The sequence below is a fragment of the Sardina pilchardus genome, chromosome 5 (assembly GCF_963854185.1).
Source record: "Sardina pilchardus chromosome 5, fSarPil1.1, whole genome shotgun sequence".
Classification (NCBI taxonomy): domain Eukaryota; kingdom Metazoa; phylum Chordata; class Actinopteri; order Clupeiformes; family Clupeidae; genus Sardina; species Sardina pilchardus.
In genome coordinates, this window is record NC_084998.1 from 17,546,616 (window position 1) to 17,567,122 (window position 20,507).

The 20,507-nt window shown below is 41.0% G+C and overlaps 2 protein-coding genes across 4 annotated transcripts; both read left to right on the top strand.

The window, feature by feature from the left end:
* The first annotated feature begins 11,525 nt into the window (after positions 1–11,525).
* Positions 11,526–17,392, top strand: hnrnph1l (heterogeneous nuclear ribonucleoprotein H1, like). Of its 2 annotated transcripts, XM_062536743.1 has the most exons (12): positions 11,526–11,680; positions 12,757–12,861; positions 12,969–13,124; positions 13,243–13,386; positions 13,631–13,663; positions 13,820–13,958; positions 14,839–15,047; positions 15,671–15,774; positions 15,904–16,039; positions 16,175–16,258; positions 16,343–16,441; positions 16,725–17,392. In XM_062536743.1, the coding sequence occupies exons 2-12, from the start codon at positions 12,780–12,782 to the stop codon at positions 16,811–16,813; spliced, it is 1,275 nt and encodes a 424-aa protein (XP_062392727.1). In that variant the 5' UTR covers positions 11,526–11,680; positions 12,757–12,779; the 3' UTR covers positions 16,814–17,392. The 2 variants fall into 2 exon arrangements, with proteins under 2 accessions (XP_062392727.1, XP_062392728.1); XM_062536744.1 differs by lacking the exon at positions 13,631–13,663 and having other exon boundaries at positions 11,530–11,680.
* A 727-nt stretch (positions 17,393–18,119) lies between these two features.
* Positions 18,120–20,133, top strand: hbegfb (heparin-binding EGF-like growth factor b). Of its 2 annotated transcripts, XR_009939080.1 has the most exons (6): positions 18,120–18,276; positions 18,418–18,561; positions 18,776–18,932; positions 19,052–19,204; positions 19,299–19,385; positions 19,499–20,133. XR_009939080.1 is itself a non-coding variant. In XM_062535636.1 (4 exons), exons 1-4 carry the CDS (start codon positions 18,237–18,239, stop codon positions 19,212–19,214), a joined length of 504 nt encoding a protein of 167 aa, XP_062391620.1. In that variant the 5' UTR covers positions 18,120–18,236; the 3' UTR covers positions 19,215–19,292. The 2 variants fall into 2 exon arrangements, 1 of the variants encoding a protein (XP_062391620.1); XM_062535636.1 differs by lacking the exons at positions 19,299–19,385; positions 19,499–20,133 and having other exon boundaries at positions 19,052–19,292.
* The last annotated feature ends 374 nt before the right edge of the window (positions 20,134–20,507 follow it).

Sequence of the window (20,507 nt, forward strand, 5' to 3'; positions counted from 1 at the left end):
TGGCGGAGGTATAATTAAGAATTTATGTAGGCCTATTACTTCATGCATTACCTCATGCATGAACAACACATCAACTAAAGCATTAGGTATGGCGGGTTCATCATTACGATTCATGATTTCTTGTGGTCATCATGACTACATGAATTTAAGTTTAATTACTCATGAATTCATCATGTCTGTGACCCCTAAACTAAATTTATGAATAATGCCATGTGTTCAAAGAACTGCTCAAGTTGTGTTCAAATCAGAATTTGAGTAGTACTGATCACACTTTTGTGAGAAAAATAAATCATCATGATCATTCTTAAAAGTGCTCTCAGTGATGTTACATGTTTCTAAGTTGAAATCACCCCACCATCCGCCAGCTGCCTGTGCCTACGCTGTAAAAATACAGGGTCTCTGTGGACAGTCCAGGCTCAAAAGACAATCTGGACCATAAAAACATAAAATCCTGTTCCAGCCAATCACCGATGAGATGCGTGTTTAGAGAGTTTCGATTTTCTTTTCTTTTTTCCCCCTTTTTTAAAGGGATATTCCGCCATTTTTGGAAATAAGCTCATTTTCCACCTCCCCTCGAGCAAAACAATCGATATTTACCTTTTTCCCGTTCATCCAGCCATTCTGTGAGTCTGGCGATACAACTTTTAGCTTCAGCCTAGCCTAGATCATTGAATCAGATTAGACCATTAGCTTCTCACCTGCTAGCATCTTGCTTAAGTGTGACTAAGATTTCCGGTAATTTTCACACGACCAACTGAGAATGAAACCTACCGTTTTTCTATGCTGATTTGACATGGAACTACATCTGGCGTAATAATCAAGGGAAGTTGCAAACGTATATGCCTTTAGTCAGATAGGATAGTAGAGAGACAGGAAGTGAGTTGGAGAGAGAGTTGGGAAAGGATTCGGGTTCACCGGTGTGCAGTGCAGGTGCCCCAGCCAGTCGCACCACAGCTGGGGCCTCCATTTTCGATTGCACAGCAGGGAGGGAGCGGGAGTAGCGAGCTAGCACTTCAGAAGTGATGTTACCCAACATCGCTTAGAGCACCTTTAATAAATAATTTATAAAGATATGCCCACTGTACCTAATGCTTTAACTGATGTGTTGTTGATGTATGAGGACATGAATGATGACAGACTATGTACTCATGTCAATTTCTGATGATTCATGAGATATTAAGGAATAACGCAATACATAATTCATGAATTAATTCATGCGTGAATTCATGATAATTCATGTACCCTTACCATAGAGTGTGGTTTCTGGGTATCAAACTCATGCTTTTCTCCATCCTCTCTGAAGTTTCTGCTGCTGCCTACTCTCCAGTGTTCATCAGTGTGTGGCTGGCAGAGTTCATCATCCTCACATCACTGCTGGTTGGAGAGCATTGCCTCCGCAAAAGAAACAAGAGATTACACACTCCAGGTCAACATACACACCTTTAATGTGCCAAGTTGTGATCTTTTGTGATCTGTAGTACAAATCTACCGATATAATGTATACTCAGATGTGTTGTTTGGTGCAGTTGTATGAGTAAAACTACTGAACTACTTTAGTAAATCGTTTAACTGAATTGTTGTAAGATACTGTTGAGAGCTTTGAGAATAGGCAGTCAGCTATTTAAGGTTGTTAGCTCCTGAGAATGACATTGTGGATAGACAGCTAAGTTCCCCCATTCAAGGATATTGGACAAGAGGGAGGGAAAGTTTCCAACATTTTCACCCTGTTCATATACCAGTTTGTGCATTGTTGGTGTGCACAGTGCAGAAAGTTGTTAGCTTAAAATACTAACATTGCTTCTCTCCCTCAGATGAGAATGAGGACCAGGAATTGACCTCCAAGAGCCACAGGAGGAGGACAATAGGGGAGGTGCAGATGCAGGGCACTCCAGTGCAACACCAGAATATCTGAAACAAATAACACAAATCAAGCCATAATGACTGGCGATTGCATGTCTGAATGTTTTTTGTTGCTGCTGAATCTCACTGTATTTCACTCCCCATTGGCTCAGAAGGGGTTCAACACCAGAAAAGCTGGAAGATATAACATTAAAATCACATTCCAGTCCTTTAATAAGTCTTTAATAAAGCCCCATTTGAGTTTCTGCTTATACTGAGATATTTGGAATTCCGTCACTAAAAACTATGTCGTTTAGTGACAAACCAGGGTAAGTTATCTCAGAGTAAATAAACCTACTGCACAACAACATATGTATGAAGCCATACAACTCTTCTATTAGGAGGTTTACCACTTACTCTGAGTTAGCTTACCCAGGTTTGTCACTAAACCAAGTACTTGGAATAACCCCCAGGCAGACAGAGGGCCAGTCCTGAATGTGATCATTTGGATAATGTCTGATGGTTAACTCCTCCATGTAGAGGTGGTAAACCTTGATGGTGTGGTGTAGTGTGAAACCCAGGAGACACCTCCATCTGTAACACATAAATTAAAGGTACGGGGATTCTCTTTTTTTGCCAAATCACTTGAAATCCTATTCCTAATCCACTGAGTTGGAAGTACTGCAATGGAAATTAAACACATCAATCATCTGTTGAACAGGCAGGGCTCAAAAAACTCCAGCCAATTATATCCATGATAAACCCCCCACCGCAGCAATCATTTAGAATAATCATTTAACCAGTTCCTCCTCAATCTCCTCCTCACTATAAGAGATCTTAATCACTGTAGGGATAGAGGTTGGATGCTCTAAATGCTCATGGTTGTCTAATGACTGATATAACACAATCTCATTCATCTGGCAAATGATTATGGAACTAACATATCAAGTAAACCAGACCTCACTCCCATTTGACACCGAGCTCCACCTGCCAGCACTTCCAGATCTCTCATCCTGGAGATTCAGAGCCAGCCCTCCATCAGTAGAACCATTTCAGCACACAACAGCATTCAGCTACTTTGGAAAGTGTACACTCTTTGCCTTCACACCTTGATTTTTCTGATTTGCTAGGATTTCTTTGGACTTTTTAGCCCCTCCAACAGGTTGGCCAGTGAAGACTTAGGGGTCGTTCCACCTCAATTCAACGGATTTTAGAGAAACTTTCTGCTTGACCATCTCAGATTTTCTTCAAACTTTTACCCAAAGAGTAACCATTTAAACTAACTCAGCCAAAATATTAACTTGGTATACCTAATACATCCAGGAAAAAAAAAATTGAACATGGTACTCCCCTTCTGATTTTTGGCACATTTGCGCCCTCATCTAAATCTGCAGCAAAGTGTTCAAGCTAAAGATTTTACATTTTCTGTGAATAATGATTGCTACCTATAGATTCCACATGGACATTTGTAAGTTGTATGTGTTGATACTGACTGTGTTTCAATCTTTTGAATTCAAAAGAAAAATCGAGGTTTGCCCCTTTATAGAATTTATAAACAAAATGTTTGGCAAATGGTTATGTCTCTCTACAGATGTGTTTAAGTTGTCTTTGAAAAGGTAATTGAGGTCTCTATATTGCATTTTTGTTGGAAATATTGTAACACAAAACTGAAAAATAATCAATTTGGATGATATTTTATCTCCTGCAATACACAGAAAAGTAATATTGACATTAAGGAATGTAATGTACAAAGATAAACTCATTATAGCGCAAGTTCCAAATTGCTTTGCCAGAGCAGGCCTCATTAAAATATCTCTAAAAAGTTTTGTGCATATTGTATACAGTAATATGGAACTGAGGCAATCAAACTTTTCCTGACCCACCTTGCACAAGCATCAGAGATGAGCTGAGATCAATACCACTATCAGATTCTTGCCCCTCCATGCTGAACAAGTGATCACTATCTCACATATCACTCCTAGGCAAGCTTAGCATTTATATAAGGGAAACCTGCGCCAAGCATGGCGGAGGTGAGCAGCCGCTCATCCTCACTGCTGTTCAGTGGGACATCCTGTGCTAGTGTACAGCTAATGGTTGTACGGTCCTCTTGGGCAAGCATTCCACCATCAACAGCCTCCTTGGGTGCCTCTCATTTGTCTTTTATAGATCCTCCCCTCCTTCCTTAGTCCTCGTCCTCACTGATCTAGATCAAAAAAATTATGCAGCGGCAACAATGGGATAGTCTATCCAGTGTTAGTTATGTCAGTGGGAACGAGCCTGGAGGACCGAGCATCGAGGATCGAGGAGGGATGTTGAGAGGCACCCCTTGAGTCTGCTTGGGGGTTTCCACCGCAGCAATTAGCCACTCTGATTAGCTCCCCTGATTTCACATCTCCGCTCTGCTCAGAAATCAACATGAGCAACAATAATGTGAGTCACTGTGTGATATAAATAGTGGATGACCAGGCTTCAATGCTTCAGGTATGCTAAGAGTTAAGGGTTGGAGAGATGGATAAGGGGAGACAAGCAGAGAGAAGTTGTGTCTCGTTTCATACTGTCTGGGAGTTTATGTAGTTCTGGTTATTGTGTAGCCTATAGTTTGAAGTTCACAGGCATTTATTGCCATGACAAGTTCAGGTAGAATGTTTATTTGCAGAAGTATAATCAGAGAGGGTTAAAGTGGATTGTGAAGAATCTCTGGTATAATCTTGAGAGAATTCCAAGAATCTGCTGCAAATAATGAAGCTTAGTGAACTGTTTGCTGCTGTCTACCGGTCCGAAAGAAGAAGCACAGGAATGAGAGAGTTGACACGAGCAAGAAGAAGCAAAGAAAGGAGGCTATAAGCACCTGAGGAAGGAGATGGCAGACAGGAGGAGAAAGGAGGCCCTTGAGGTGGACATCTCCAAGGTGCAGAGTATGGAGACTGTGGTGATGCCTCTGAATGAGGAGAAGGAAAATGCAGTGATGGATATCCACCATCCTTATCCAGAGTTCAGTAAAGAGGACTCCAATATCACATTTTCAGATATTTGAATAGCCTTGAAAGAGCCTTGAAGAGTACATTTTAATGTTGTCAGACTTCAAACAGAATCATCCTTTCATATCTTTCCACAGACCCAGAAGCGACCTCAGCTGGACGAAGTGGAAGGTAGGAGCCCATCCCCACTGCATGTAGATGGAGATGGTCATCAAGAGTTCAGCAAAGAGGACTGCAGTAAGTAGGCCGATCATATTAATGAAGTAGTGAATAAAGCTAAAATGGACACCTACGTTTTAATTTTGTCAGACTTATTAATTTGTCATAATTTCATCTCTATCCACAGTCCCGAACAAGTCATCTCCCGTCCTGACCATGGGACATCTCAGCTGGATTAAGAGGGGGCGGTAGGAGCCCATCTCCACTGCATGTTTACTAATTCCAATCATGATTTAATCTCTCTACACAGACCCAAAAGAGTCATCTGTTGACTATGGGACACCTTAGCTGGACAAGGGGAGGAGCCCATCTCCACTGCAAGTTGATGGAGATGGTGACCAAGAGTTCAGCAAAGAGGACTGCAGTAAGTATCACATTTTCAGGTGGTTTAGTAAATTGAAGTGGACAACTAGATTCATTTTAATTTCAATGACTTACTAATCATCATTTCATCTCAACTGTAGACCTGGACGGGTCATCTATTGACTGTGGGACACCTCAGCCCATCTCCACTGAGGGTTGATGGAGATGATGATCAAGAGTTTGGCAAAGAGGACTGCAGTGAGTATCACATTGTCAGATGGTTGAATACAGTTGAAATGGACACCTACTAATTACAATCACCATTTAATCTCTCTCCACAGCCTTGAACGAGTCATCTATTGACCCCGCGTCCCACGACACCTCAGCTGGATAAGCAGGCCAGTAAGAGGTCATCCCTGCGGCATGGTGTGGAGACGGAGCGAGACCTGTGCCTCAATTGAAACTGGACTGGCATGGACACCAGCCTACGGTCAGGAGGCCCACACCACTGGCCCGTGCATGGCACACACCTGATACCCCTAAGAAGAGAGATGTAATGGAAGAAGAGAGGATGGAAATCTTGCGTGGATTTTTTGAGAGGAGAGGCATTACTACCCAGAATACAACCACACTGGCCACGTTGACCACTGACGAAGAGAAACCCACACCACAGCCTGCTGTGTGGCACAGTCCCTCGAGAGAGATGAAGAGAGGAGGAAAATTCTGCACGGTTTTGTTAAAAGAAGGGGCCTTATATATAGGCCAAAGAGGGAACTCAATATATAATTAAATAGATAGATAGCCTACATAACATTGTATTAACATTTGTATTAATTAAGAATAAATCACTTTCATTTTAAGGCATCCTGTTGTTCTTGTCTCATCTGATAATACATTTGAATTAAGAGATAAGAAACTGTTCCAAGCAATTGTAGGCCTGCAGTGACCTCTACAATTATTGGCACACTAGAAATCATCTTCTGGTAGTTTATTTTCGGCTCACAATGAAAACAAGGAAAAATCCAATTCTGCATGGAATCTACCTCATCTACGGTAATAATAAATATTTTCAATTTCAACAATTATGGACAGCCCTGTAGGCTAATACTCAGTAAAGCCTCATTTTGCTATTTAAAAAGAGCTGCAGCCCTCTCCAGTTGGACAATACAGTGCAGGAGATCTGAGACCATTTCTATTGATAGAATCTCTAGCCTCTAACCCTAGATCGCTCAGATTAGGACCTCTCCTGTAGCCTACATTAGCTCACCCACTAGCTTTTTATAATTATCAGATCAGGGAGTGCCAATCAGACCAACGAACCGGGCGCACCGTAGTTTGTGATTAGACCCAGAAGATGTGGACAGGAAGCAGGATAGATGTGCAGGTTTCCAGCCTGAGCTGCAGGGCAAATCCAAATCACTGGCAGATCAGGCAGGGTTTACCCAGCTTAGTTCCAATAGTGACAAAAGAACTTAAACATTTCCTATTTACATACTGTGATTTGTAGCCTATAGTTGCAACTTGTACAAATCGCAATGTCAAATGAGACACTGCCATTTTGAAAGCATATGGTAGGCCTTACTAAATTTACATCCAGACAAGCAACTAGCCTACTTAATGTTCGGAGTGATTTGCAAAGCATCGAAAACAAAGCCTGAAAAAGCAAAACCTACCCCTTGGAATGACTGAATAAAAATCTTAAGGATACAGTATTTATCTTGCAGAGGAGTTGCATAGGCTACATCCATTGACAGTGTATTTCCATCTATATCTGTGCTTTACATGCTTTAACTTTGCCTATAGTAGGTTTTCTGCATCTTTTTGCACTTAGGGGCATCTATCGATGGCTTTGGGCCTACCGATACCGATTTTGGATCATAGTCAGCTGCATATATGACTTGACCCCAAAAAAATTCTAACAAAAGGTTTCTCAGTGGTTTACAGTAGTATCAGATGTACTTAAAAACATACTAAAAGTTTACCAAAGTTTGACTCCAGGAAAGGCTCCATTTTCAAAATGGCCGCCATTAGGTCTTTAAAATGACCATTACTCCTTTATATTCCTCCTAGACCAGGAATACTGGTGCCTGATACATGTTTTGACCATGTAATATTCTAATTAGGATATTTGCATGACAGATAAGTGAGTACAAGTACAATTATACATTAAAGCTATGAGTTAGAGGCATGTTTAATGCGAAAAAATAAGTAATTGAAATGAAGTAATTTTCCCTTTTTTCATAGAGTTTTGCCTAGTGTTGGTGGGTTCTGCATGTGGTTCATAACCACTAATATCACATTTGGCTAGGGTCAGTGTCACTATTGGTAGCATAGGCCAGTACCTGGAGCCTACAAAGGTTGCACAGGTAGTCCAACTCCTCCAGAATGGCTATATGTTCCATTGCTAAGGATTGCTGTGTCTCCCAGCACAGTCTCAAGAGCATGAGATTCCAGGAGACAGACAGTTGCTCTTGGAGAGTTGGGCAGGGTGGTAGAAGGTCCTTAACCAAGACCAATTTCTGCTCCTTTGTGGTAGGAGGAACAGTAGGAGCCCTGCCAGGGCACTACAAAATGACCACCGGCAGGCCGAATGTGTGAATGGTGTGAATGTTTGACCACACTGTCAGATACAGACTTCATGAAAGTGGCCTGAGGACCCAACGGCCTTTAGAAGGACCTGTGCTCACTGCCCAGCACTGTGGAGCTCAATTGGCATTTGTCTTAGAATACAACATGTAAGGTTCGCCACTGGCACCCTGTGCTTTTCAAAGATGAGAGCAGGTGCTAGCACATGTGACAAACCTGAAAGGGTCTGAAGATGAAGAACGTTATCTACCTGCAACATCATTCAGCAGATACCATTGACTGCCTCCTCCCACACTCCCCTGACTTAAATCCAATTGAACACCTCTGGGACATTATCGTAGTCAAGTTGTGAGATGACTGTTGCCTGTACCAGGAGTTAGGTAGCAGCTTGAGTCAAGTAAGTCCTGATTTTCTGTATGTGGTAGAGTGTGAAATGGCACGACCAGCCAAACGAGGCAACATGATCGGAGAAGGATAGTTGGTTGTCGAGAACGATTGCTAAATTTCTTGCAGCCCTGATACTGTAGGTGCAACAGACAAGGAGTCAAATGTGATGTTGATGTCATGATGTATGGTAGGTTTAGCTGGGAGAAACAGAAGTTCAGTTTTTGAGAGGTTTAGCTAGAGGTGGTGTGCCTTCATCCATGTAGATATGTCTGAGAGGCAATCTGAGATCTGTGTCGAGACCAAGGGGTCATCAGGTGGAAAGAACAGATAGAGCTCTGTGTCATCTGCATAGCAGTGGTATGAGAAGCTATGTGAATGGATAATCTGTCTCAAAGAGGTGGTGTAAATAGCAAAGAGAAGAGGGCCCTGCACTGAGCCCTGGGGGACCCCTGTGGTGAGATAGTGAGGGCTGTCCAAGCCATGATATGTTAAACGAGCATCCTGTGAGGTAGAATTCAAACCAAGAGAGAGCAGAGACGAAGATGATAGCTAGTGTGACGGTCGGGCTGATGGACTGAAGTAGGCTAAGGTAGGTATCGGGTCCAACGAGCATGTGGCAGGACGGCTACATGTCAGGAGTCCAGATATTTCACTCTCGGAGAGAGGCGCAACTGCTGAAAAAGAGGTGGTAGGAGTTTGTAGGAGTTCACTATCTGAGCCGTGTCATGTGTTGTGTCTTGTGGGCATGTGTAGAGAATTGACTGCTGATTGCCGCCACTTCGTTCGTAGAAAATGAGGCAAGGGAATCCGCTGTAAGGCTGGACTGAGGAGGAGGTGGCTGAGGGTTGAGTAGTGATTTGAAGGTTGAAAAAAGTTTCATTAGGAGCATGCTCCAATGCCATCAAGCATGTTGGGTCATGCAAACCACTGAGTACCATTATAAGTTGCTGCAATGAAGTTTGTGCAAAATGGACTAGCCTGCTTCATCATTTTGTCCTTTGATTTTTTGGGGGGGTCTTTGAATTCAGTCCTCTGTAGATTGGTTATTTTCATCCCCCAAAAACAATGTGGCATCATTTGGTCCTAACACATTACCCAGTCCATATCAGTATGGGTATCCGGCATGCTATTTTTTCCCATGAGATCTGATGTGCTTTCAAAGTGTTCCTTTTTGTGAGCAGTGTATAGTAAGAGTTAAAGGAATACGCCACCCAAAAATGAAATTAAGCTAGTCTCGGTCACCCCCAGAGTTAGAACAGTGAAAAAAACCCGGTTAAAATCCGTCCGGGCATTCTCCTGCTTTGGGAGCAGCGATGTTAGCTTTAGCTTAGAACAGTTGCTGTAGATGAAGGGTGTCAGTGAGCACGTCCTCCAAAAAAGTGACCGAGACGTCTACATTTTTTTCTAAATATATTTTGGGAGCCGTGTGTTCAAAACGAGTACAAATCATAATGCAAAATCGAAGGAGACTATTACCTGGGCAGATCTTTACTTGGAACTATTTTCAGCCTCATCGCCGACGAAGCACCGCTAGCTAGGCGCAAAGTTCTCACGTAGCAGTCTTGTAAACTCCCAACTAGATTCGACTGGAACTTCACAAGTGGTGCTACGTGAGAACTTTGCGCCTAGCTAGCGGTGCTTCGTCGGCGATGAGGCTGAAAATAGTTCCAAGTAAAGATCTGCCCAGGTAATAGTCTCGTTCGATTTTGCATTATGATTTGTACTCGTTTTGAACACACGGCTCCCAAGATATATTTAGAAAAAAATGTAGACGTCTCGGTCACTTTTTGGAGGACGTGCTCACTGACACCCTTCAACTACAGCAACTTTTCTAAGCTAAAGCTAACATCGCTGCTCCCAAAGCAGGAGAATGCCCGGACGGATTTTAACCGGGTTTTTTTCACTGTTCTAACTCTGGGGGTGACCGAGACTAGCTTAATTTCATTTTTGGGTGGCGTATTCCTTTAAGGTTTTCTCAGAAAGACAAGAAAGTAGAATATAAATGTACTGATAATGTACCAAAATATAGAATAATTGCCTTATTCTCTTATACATGGTGGCCATATTGGAACCAGATTATACTTGATGTCATGTGATCAAATTACTTTTTAAAACTTTGAAATTGTTTTAGAATGATATTTCTATCATGAATATCAATAGAGATGGTCGATATTTTTACATTTGGTAAATGGCCAACATCAGGTTTGTCTAAAAATCAAGTCAATAGCTTCCTTGACCCTGAAAATGACATGTTAAAACTGAATTTTGACTGATCATCTCAATTATTGAGACTCGATACAAATGTTTTCCAAAACTCAAAATGGCCTGTCCCAAGGAGAAATATCACCTTATAACTTAAGCACACGTGGGAAAACAGAAATAGTAGGCTATAATCTGCATAAAGTGTGCTTTCATAAATATCAGAAATGCAGTATTTTCTCTCTTTATATCAGGATATGATATAGGCATATACAATAGTATAATCCTTGGATGTTTCAAGGTAGGCTATTGCAATGTGTTTTTATAAAATGTCAAAAATCTTGATACAAACCAAATCGTGAGTTTGGTGTATCGTTACAGCCCTAATAATCTCACAAAGTCATGAATTCCAAGTATGTAATCATGCCAGTGCAATTTAGACAAGTTCAATGGATTCATAGACCCAGAAAACATGGGGTTAGACACCAATATCACTTGGCTAGGTCAAAAAATTGAGGAGTTAGCATATTTTAAGGGCTTTTTGCCCATCTTGGACGCCATCTTGAAAAATGCACCTTTCCCGTGGTCAAACTTTGGTAAACTTTTAGTATGTTACTAAGGACACCTAATAATACAGAAAATAGCTGAGAAACCTTTTGTTAGAATTTTTTTAGGGTTAGGTGTTTTTTTTCCATATATGCAGCCGCCTATCATGCGCCAGACCACACCTTCTGCCACACCCATAGACAGTAAAATATAGGCCACACTCCTGCTCAAGGCTTCATAAAGGTGAAGCGCATGGGGCATAATCAGGTTTGAAAGGTCGTTACTGATCATCAAAATAGAGCCCTCATAGCCTCGGTACTCGCCCTTTACATCTAGCCTAACGTGACAGGGCAATTTTGCAATTGGTTCAGATGGATGCGAAGTAGTATCAAAGTCTTTTTAAAGCAGTGTCTCTGGTAGTATCTCGATAATTCAGAGGAGGCCAGTAATTCCTGCACTGTGGTTGGTCAGTTGCTAGGACCCAGGGGGAACAAAGGGAAGCACCTACAAATATTTTCACCGGGTAGCGCACGCGCGGATCGGTCTTGGTTCAGATTGGACTGTGCATCATCGAGCAGTGCCGCCGTGACGCTTCGAAGAATTTGATTACGATTTATCCAAAGGTAATATTATCCTCCTATCTATCTACACATGACATGAAGACTTTTACCTTTGACAATGTTGTAATATTTATGTTTGGGACTTTCGAGTGCAAACGTATGGCCTCTTCATGCAGGCCCGCGTAGTCTTTTATTGTGGTTTATCAAATGTGTTAGCCATGATGGCTAACTCAAATTTGTAGGCCGGGGGCCATTGTCTGCCGACATATAAATTTAGCGGCAAAGTAGTTAAACCACTTAGCTGAGGTTGTTTGCCCCTATGTGTTTGTTGACCGTTACGTGTACCACTTAAATATCTACAGAGTCCAGATTTAGTTTTTCTAAATATGTCTTGCAACTGTATGTCGTGTTCTTTTCTGTATTGAAGGTTTCAGAGACTAGCTAGCTAACATTTATCACATGCTTCACAATAAGGTAACGCTAGCTAGCTCAAAGCTGCGATAGCTAAAGCTAACTCTAGCTAGCATTAACGTGTGAATGCTATCGACATTCAACAGTTTCAGGTAAATGGAAAATGCATAGCGTTCGGTATGTTCTACTTTTAAAACGTTTCACCTGGTCTTAAAGACCTCTGAAGCAATGAAGTCACATTTATGCATAGGTTTGTCTACAAGTAATACGTTGAGTGTTTTTCTTGATAGCCCACCTAATTCGCTAGCATGTTTCCTCAGTAGCTTAACGTTAGCTAACATGAGCTAACGTTAGCCATGTGTTTATTCATTGTATCATTTCGTATCTAAGATCAGATGAATTGAAAGCAATAGATGTTAATACACTGCTGCTCTATTTACTTTGAAATGAACTCTAACGTTATCGAACTAAATAAGTTGCCTTTACGGTGATTGTGAATTTCCTTGACATTGTGTGTAGAAGGAATGTTAGGGTCAGAGAGCACCGGCTTTGACGTTATCATGTAGATTTTCTTTGTTGAACGACATTGAATGAATTTGAGCGAACACATTTCATTATTTAAACAGAAGTGGTGTGCTATCCGTTATCACATTCTAGTTGGCATGTTATTGATGAGACCGAACTGATTTCATTATCTTTCTAATTTTGTAATATGCATTATATTTTAGATTTGACCTAACACTTATCAGACATGGCTGATGAGGGATTTGTTGTGAGGGTGCGAGGATTGCCGTGGTCCACGTCAGTGGATGAAGTTTCCCGTTTCTTCTCAGGTAACGTCACCGTTATTGTATTAACACGTTCGAAATTATGGTTTTAATACGTTGTGTTAGATTGTCCCGTAAGAAAGATCTTGATTTGTACCATGCTTTTCATACAGATAGTAAAGTTGCAAACAATGGCACAGCAATCCACTTCACCTACACCAGAGAAGGCCGGCCTAGTGGAGAGGCTTTTGTGGAATTGGAATCAGAGGACGACTTGAAGATTGCCCTTAAAAAAGACAGGGAATCTATGGGACACAGATATGTGGAGGGTAAGAAGCAAATCAATTGTTTTGTCCATCAGTTGGGTGCTTGGTGGCTCTGTATCAATGCAGTGATTTCTTTAAACATGTATTTGAGATGTATGGAAATGTCTTTAATGTGTTTCAGTGTTTAAATCTAACAACGTTGAGATGGACTGGGTCATGAAGCATACTGGGCCCAGCTGTCCAGAGACCGATGGCGATGGGCTTGTGCGGTTGCGTGGTCTGCCCTTTGGTTGCAGCAAAGAGGAGATTGTCCAGTTCTTCTCAGGTATGGTTAAGTCTCCTCTCAAAGTTCTGCCACACTTAAATATGTAAACTGTTTTGAGAAAAAAAGGAAATGCATCGTCTTTAGATGGTTTTTTTTTGTCTTGTTTTTTCCCCTCCTCCACTGTATGACTTATATCTGGATGTGTGAATGAATCTCTTATAATATTGAATGAGATACTCTGGTCCTTTAACACAACTCTCCACCAAAACAGCCTCTTGTAAAGTTTTCTTTTTTTTGCTGTAAGGTATTTCACCTGATAGACTGTCACCAGATATTGGTGAGCATAATCACTGCTTTTTCATATGGAAAGGCATTTGAGTGTAACCTTTTTTTGTTTAATTTATTTGTTGATTGAAGGAGATGAAGTGAGCACTGTGAATGGGCATGTGATTTAATGTGTCCCCTACTGGGGTTATCTGTCCTTGGGTTGAAGGGTTGGAAATCGTGCCAAATGGGATAACATTGCCGGTGGACTTCCAGGGGAGGAGTACGGGGGAGGCCTTCGTGCAGTTTGCATCACAGGATATAGCTGAAAAGGCTCTAAAGAAACACAAGGAAAGAATAGGGCACAGGTGGGGATGGATGGTTGGCTGGTGAAGCTGCTTCTCTAATGGAATTTAACTGTCATGAGAAAAACGCCTTTGTGGTAACCTCATATTACATGAATCTGCACATGCTACATCGACATCACACAGCACCCTCAAAGGACCTGTTAAGACTGTTTCTGGAAACTAATGTGTATAAGTGAATGCACTTGGCTGCAGTTCTGAATGGATGGGGATATGGAGTGGTGTAAATTATGTATCTGCTTATGTAAATGTATGACCCGATCACAGGTATGTCAGTATTACATTATAGTGGGCAATTTTTAAAAAATTTGGACTTCAGCTTTATTAAGATGGTCTTAATATTGTCTTCCAAAATGATTTATTGAAAGTACTTGCAAAGTGATGAAAAGTAACACTAGGCTCCTGAACCCTCCTGAGTGTTTTTTTGGTGCTAGTTGCATTAAATTTCTAAGGGCCAGCCTCCCTGTGCGCTTGGATTCACAGGGAAATGTCTGGTTGTGCAATTTGACCCTTCTACTGAGTGATATTGGACACTTGAAAGTCAGTTTTGATGGTTTGCTTCTTGTTTTTGAACAGCAATGTGTAAGTTGGAAACGCGCTAACAACCCTGGGAGGGCGGGAGGGCTCTTTCTTTAGTTAAAAGATGGCTCCTGCATATGAATATCGCTAATAAAGCAACAATCAGTGCTTTGATTCCTTAGCAGACTGCAAACAGACCTTCATGCCACATTGGTTCAGAGCTGTGTAAAATACGTCTGGTCCCTAATAACTATGCCAGGATTATTCCAAGTCTTTGTCTTTGTACCTGATTGCTTCTGTTGTGACTTCCTCTTGAGTGTTCGGGTCGTACCATTAGGCCTAATCTTTGTCCTTGTGCTCATAGGTACATTGAAATCTTCAAGAGTAGTCGTGCTGAGGTGCGAACACATTACGAGCCTCCGCGCAAAACCATGGGCATGCAGAGACCCAGCCCATATGACCGGCCCAGCGGCGGTGGTGGTGGTGGTGGTGGTGGAGGAGGGGGCCGAGGCTACAACGGCATGAGTCGAGGGGGCTCATTTGACAGGATGCGCCGTGGAGGCTATGGTGGAGGTGACTCATTTCTCCTGTTATCAGTTATGCATTTCTGACAACATTTTGGGGTGGAAGTATAATAAGGGGTGATGGTGGGAAAGGGCTTAGCAATCTGTGCGTCCAAATAGAAGACCAGAGGGTTATGAGTTAAGGCAAAACTGTCCTAGTATTTATATTCATCCAAGTTCCTCTGGATAAGGACATTTGATTAACGACAAAAAAGTTTAATGCAACAACAAACTTGTTGGTTGTTGGCACTCTAGTGGTAACGCTTATTTCAAGTAAGTATTTCAGGGTTTTGGACTAAGGCTGGCAAGCCTGCTACCAAACAGCCAACAGAGCCTCCTAGTTTGCTAGCTGTTATATATTGGTGACCTATTTGTTGAATAATCTGGAAAAGCAGTGGGAAACCAGTGTAAAGAAACAGGTGTGTTTGACATATGACCGTAGGCTCTCAAAATAAACTTGAGAATTTAGTGCAACTCTGCTTCATACAAAGAAACACGATTATCTCAGGCAGCAATTACTAATATTTATTGTAATATATTACCATTTTCAGTTGTTTTTGTGATTCATAGGAAGGAAAATAACGTGACCAGTTTTTTTTATAACTTCTTAACATCTTCTGTTATGCTTCATAGATGGACGTTACAGTGATGGCGGCTCAAATTTCCACAGCACAACAGGTCATTGTGTGCACATGAGGGGACTACCTTATCGCGCCTCAGAAAACGACATCTATAGTGTAAGTAACATCTTTACAGCAAGTGGAATAAGATCAGTTAATGAACCAATGATCTACACGTGCTATCAGTAGAATATTGAAAACCCTCCTGGACAACATTGTAATGAATATTTTTCTCCATGTCTGTAGTTCTTCTCTCCACTGAACCCGGTGCGCGTGCACATTGAAGTTGGGCCTGATGGCAGGGTGACTGGGGAGGCAGATGTGGAGTTTGCGACACATGAGGATGCCGTGGCAGCCATGTCCAAGGACAAGGCCAGCATGCGTAAGTCTCTGACAAGACCCTTTGCTTCTGTGTCATTCATTCATTGCTTGTTTCTTATGTTTTAAATAAATTGATGGTAGGTGGGCTCTCTTTCCTCTGATTTCATGCTGTTTTTTTGTTTTTTTTCCCCTGCAGAGCACCGTTATATTGAGCTGTTCCTAAACTCAACAGCAGGGGGCAACAGTGGAGGCTATAGCAGTCAGATGATGGGAGGAATGGGTAAGCTTTGCCAGTAAGATGTTTGGGAAAAGGGTAGGGGGATAAATAGCGATTCCAGACTAATCATATTTATTTGTGAAACAGGCAACCAGTCGTCTTATGGGCACAGTAGCCAACAGATGAACACAGGATACCAGGGTGGTTACAGTGGACAGTCAAGCATGGGAGGCTACAATGATTACAGTAAGTATTTTGGGTGTAGTTTAAAGGTGAACAATGATTATACTGAAAAGGAATTTCATGTCTGAGGCTTATCTTGATCTGTTTCATTACAACACATGCTGTTTTAGATATGGAAGCAATATCTTGTTTTGTGTGTGTGTCAAGGGTAGCTAAGAGCACACTTGTCTTGTATGTTTTATACATGTTTTTGTTTTCATCACTGCCTCCGCTGGTTTGCCGGCTTTTAAACCTTTTCCTTGTGCAGTCCTTGATCCAAAACCGTGTCTCTGTCGTCTTCTGTTAGGTAACCAGAGCGGAATGAACAGCAGTTACTATGGTGGCAGCCGAGGATCGGTGGGCATGAATGGGATGGGTGCTGGCTGGGGGATGTGAGGGTTCAATAGATTCTAGCATGTTTAAATGGATTGGTTTTTTTTTTCCTTTTTGGTTTCTTTTTTTTGTTTTCTTTTTTTAGATACCATACAGACAACATCTGTAATGCCTGCAAGATAAAACAAGGCCAAGGTTTTATTTTTATCCCTGTTCTGTAACCTTGTTGCTAGAATCAGTGCATCCATTTTATTTTGACTTGTAAAGTGAAGATAACAATGTGGGTTGCAAAAAATCGGTCCCGTCTGGCTTGAAGTTGCACAGTTTGTAACCCGTCCCAGCCAAGTGTGCTTTTTGTATATACGGTGATGACTGCTTGTGGCAAGCTGCAAACATTTCTAGCTCTTCCTCTGATGAGGTCAAATGTTCTTTACCTTTGGATTTAATATCAACTTTTTATAATGTCAACAAGCATTGTTGGAATAGTTTTCTGTTTGTTTTTGTATTGGAACGGGGAAAAAACTTCATGCAAATTTAATACACGTGATATGCATATTTTTTATTAATATTCTTAAGGATATTTCATTTCCTCCAACAATCTCTTGTTTGGTTGTCCACAGTAAATAAACTTCTTCAACAATGTTCTGCTTTTGTAAGTCTATGCCTACTTGCTCCAGATGGTTGTGGTGCTTGAATAGCAAATTGGATAATCGAGGATCCATACTAATGTATATACACCCAGTGAATATGATTCTGTACTTTTATTCTTTGAGGACCACACAGCCTGCCTTTGGCTGTTATACCGGACACTGACACAACAACATGAATTTTATGGAAATTTCAATATATATCTGACCTCAGTTGGTACACTGATTCACCCAGGAACCTGATATTTATTATAGGAATGGTAAGCTGCTCGTGAAATTGCATTTCCCTGGTAGTGGATAGCTTGCCTGATCTGATCGATCCATCACTGGAGTGTCAAAGTGAGTGACCAGTCTGAATGTTTGCCCACAAGTTGGTTATCCTTGATTAGGCGAAGTGGGAAAACTACCTTTAACCTGAAAATTGGAAGTCTTGGTGTGAATTGTAGTAAGCTTCAGGTGTGATGAAATTACATAGTAGCCTAGTATCCCTCATTACGGAAGCGGTGTATGTTAAGAATTCACTTTACACACATCAATGTCGTAGGCTATTAGATTGAAGCTATGATAGCTTATCAAGTGTTATGTTTAATAGGTATGCTTTTCATGTAGGCCTACGTCAAACTACCTGTCTTTTAGCCTAGTAGTGCATGTTTGATTTAGGGTAGGCTTAGCTAAGTGAGATGAGGTGTGGTTATGATTCACACTGGGAGGAAGCACTAGGCTATATAATTATCAGCAGCAGTCACTCTAACACGGTTTGTGAAACGCCTGGCAACTTGGAAGTCAATACTTCTCTGAGTATATCAAAGAGTTTAGTTTCCGACGACAGAAATTTTAAAATGGGACCAGAATTTGCGAACGGGTTATTCTGTATTTTCGGTAAGCTTTTTCAACAAACGTAATAGCCTACATCCAGTATCTCCTTAACAAAATGATTTGTTTTAGATGAATGAACGGCTTGTTGTAGGCTACATCGTGCCATTTCGTTGTACTCATGTTCATTGCGTGTGCTTCATGAAGTGTTTTTCAGACTGTGCAGTTGCGCATCCATAGATTTAAACCAAGTTGAGACACTCAGAATGACTGGCTCATCCAGCACTGGAAGTGACAGATGGACTACACTTGGAGTTGAATACAGTTCGGGAGGTTATGAGACTGTCAATGGTAGGTAGCAAACTTCACTGCAGAGCTAACCTTTAGACTTTTTTTACAGCTTGACATAGCCTAACCAAATTGCTCTTTTGCCGGTTCAACATCATAAATGCAAGGAGGGAATGTAGGCCTTGTAAATGTGTTGTTATAACAGAGCAGGGTGTTAAACATGTGTTCAAACCACGAGGTCCTCATTAAATTATTATTATTTTTTATCTATTATCAGCTTCAGATCCAACAACTCATAATGTAGAAATGAGTACTAGGACAAAGGACCAAATGAGTACTAGGACAAAGGACCAAAGCAATCCCTGTCTGAATAGTGATTTCTGCATCCATGGGAGCTGTGAGTACCACAGTGATCAGCAAACTACATACTGTGTGTGAGTTCTCTTTTTCCTTTTCACTTTTCTCTGATTCACCTTAGGCCATTACGTTTATAGGCCTACAACAACATCAAATTAAGAGTTTGTATTCAAGGATGGCATAATGTCGCTTTCAGATGTCATCCTGGTTTCTCTGGACAGAGATGTCACATGTTTATTTTGGGAAGCACTAGCAAAGAGGGTTATGACCTGACGACAATCCTACCTGTTGTAGCAGTGGTCATTGTCATCTTATGTCTGACCGTCTTCAGTCTCTTTCTGGTTATCAGGTTTGTGTAACCACCCATTTCTTATATTATTTTAGATAATGTTTAGTCTACACTGATATGTGGCTCACAAAGTCTACCTAAACTTTGCTTTCAGACATCAGAAGAAACACAAGCAAGATGCAGAATGTGAAGAAAAAATTCATCTTGATGTGACCATAGTCCATGAACTGTGAAAAAATATGTAAGTGTCACGGTGAAAGTAATATGAAACAGTGTATCATTATCAGTAGTCAAGTATTGGTGATATTTTGCAGTGACTAATTGTATTGTTGATTATCTTAATAACTTCTTCAGGTGAAAGGAGAAAGTCTACCTCAGAGTAACGGATGGTCTGACAAGGTGTGGCCTGGGACTCTGCTCAAGTCATAAATAGGAAAAATGACACTAGAGAGAGATTCTTGAATGCTAATGGCAACCCAGGAACATTGTCTCTCTCGGGCAGAAATGTCCCCCAGCTTTGCCGTTGGAAAGACTTACCTTATCTTACCTTATGGAGCTCAAGACCATCTCAACCCCACCTATCACCCTTTTTGGATACTAAGTGGACATATACAAACAATGCATTTGTACCAGGAAGATGGCAACAACATCAACAAAAAAATAGACCAGAGTTAGAGGGATGATTTGAATAGGCCTAGTTGTCTTGATGTACTGTTGAGTTGAGATCATTGTTAAGCCGCATTTTTAATAGCTCAGTTAATATGTTATATTTTGTTATTTGGCCTTGTGAATTAATTTATTTGTGTATTTAATAAGACTATTTATTTAGTATTTATTTCAATATGTTTTTCATGATGTATTTATTCAGGCATTCAGTGTTGTGATGTCATTTTAAATTCCACTTGTTCAACTTTCACTAACATTTATGATAGACATCATTGTGAACTATTGTGAAGTTGATTTTGTGAATGGGATTAAATACTGTTGATATCTAACTACAAGCCTTGACTATTTTCTCAAGACAGTTAATACTATAGTCAGGGTTCCCATGGTCATGGAGAGCTGGAAAGGTGTTAACTTACATTGAAAAGCATGAATAGGCGTTACGTACAGTGTCTCGTAATTTGATTACTTCCCTCAGAGAAAATGATGGGAGAGCTACTGACCTACAAATACTCGCACATGTTTTACTCTCCCCAAATATAGCCTATATGCCTATTTGTAAATATGTTATTTTGTTATTTGAAAAATACATACCTTGGGTGTGTTTGCATATAGGCTATGCTATTTGTAATTCTGCCATTCTGTGTGTGAAGTGTTGATTCTGTACACATGAAAGTAAATAATATATTTACCACGGCGT

Coding starts and splice junctions, on each gene's coding strand:
- hnrnph1l (XM_062536743.1), top strand. CDS start 12,780: ATGGCTGATGAGGGATTTGTTGTGAGGGTGCGAGGATTGCCGTGGTCC. Junction 15,048..15,670: donor CCGTGGAGGCTATGGTGGAG/GTGACTCATTTC, acceptor TATGCTTCATAG/ATGGACGTTACAGTGATGGC. Junction 16,442..16,724: donor GGGAGGCTACAATGATTACA/GTAAGTATTTTG, acceptor GTCTTCTGTTAG/GTAACCAGAGCGGAATGAAC.
- hbegfb (XM_062535636.1), top strand. CDS start 18,237: ATGGGACCAGAATTTGCGAACGGGTTATTCTGTATTTTCG. Junction 18,562..18,775: donor AGGTTATGAGACTGTCAATG/GTAGGTAGCAAA, acceptor ATCTATTATCAG/CTTCAGATCCAACAACTCAT. Junction 18,933..19,051: donor CAGCAAACTACATACTGTGT/GTGAGTTCTCTT, acceptor TGTCGCTTTCAG/ATGTCATCCTGGTTTCTCTG.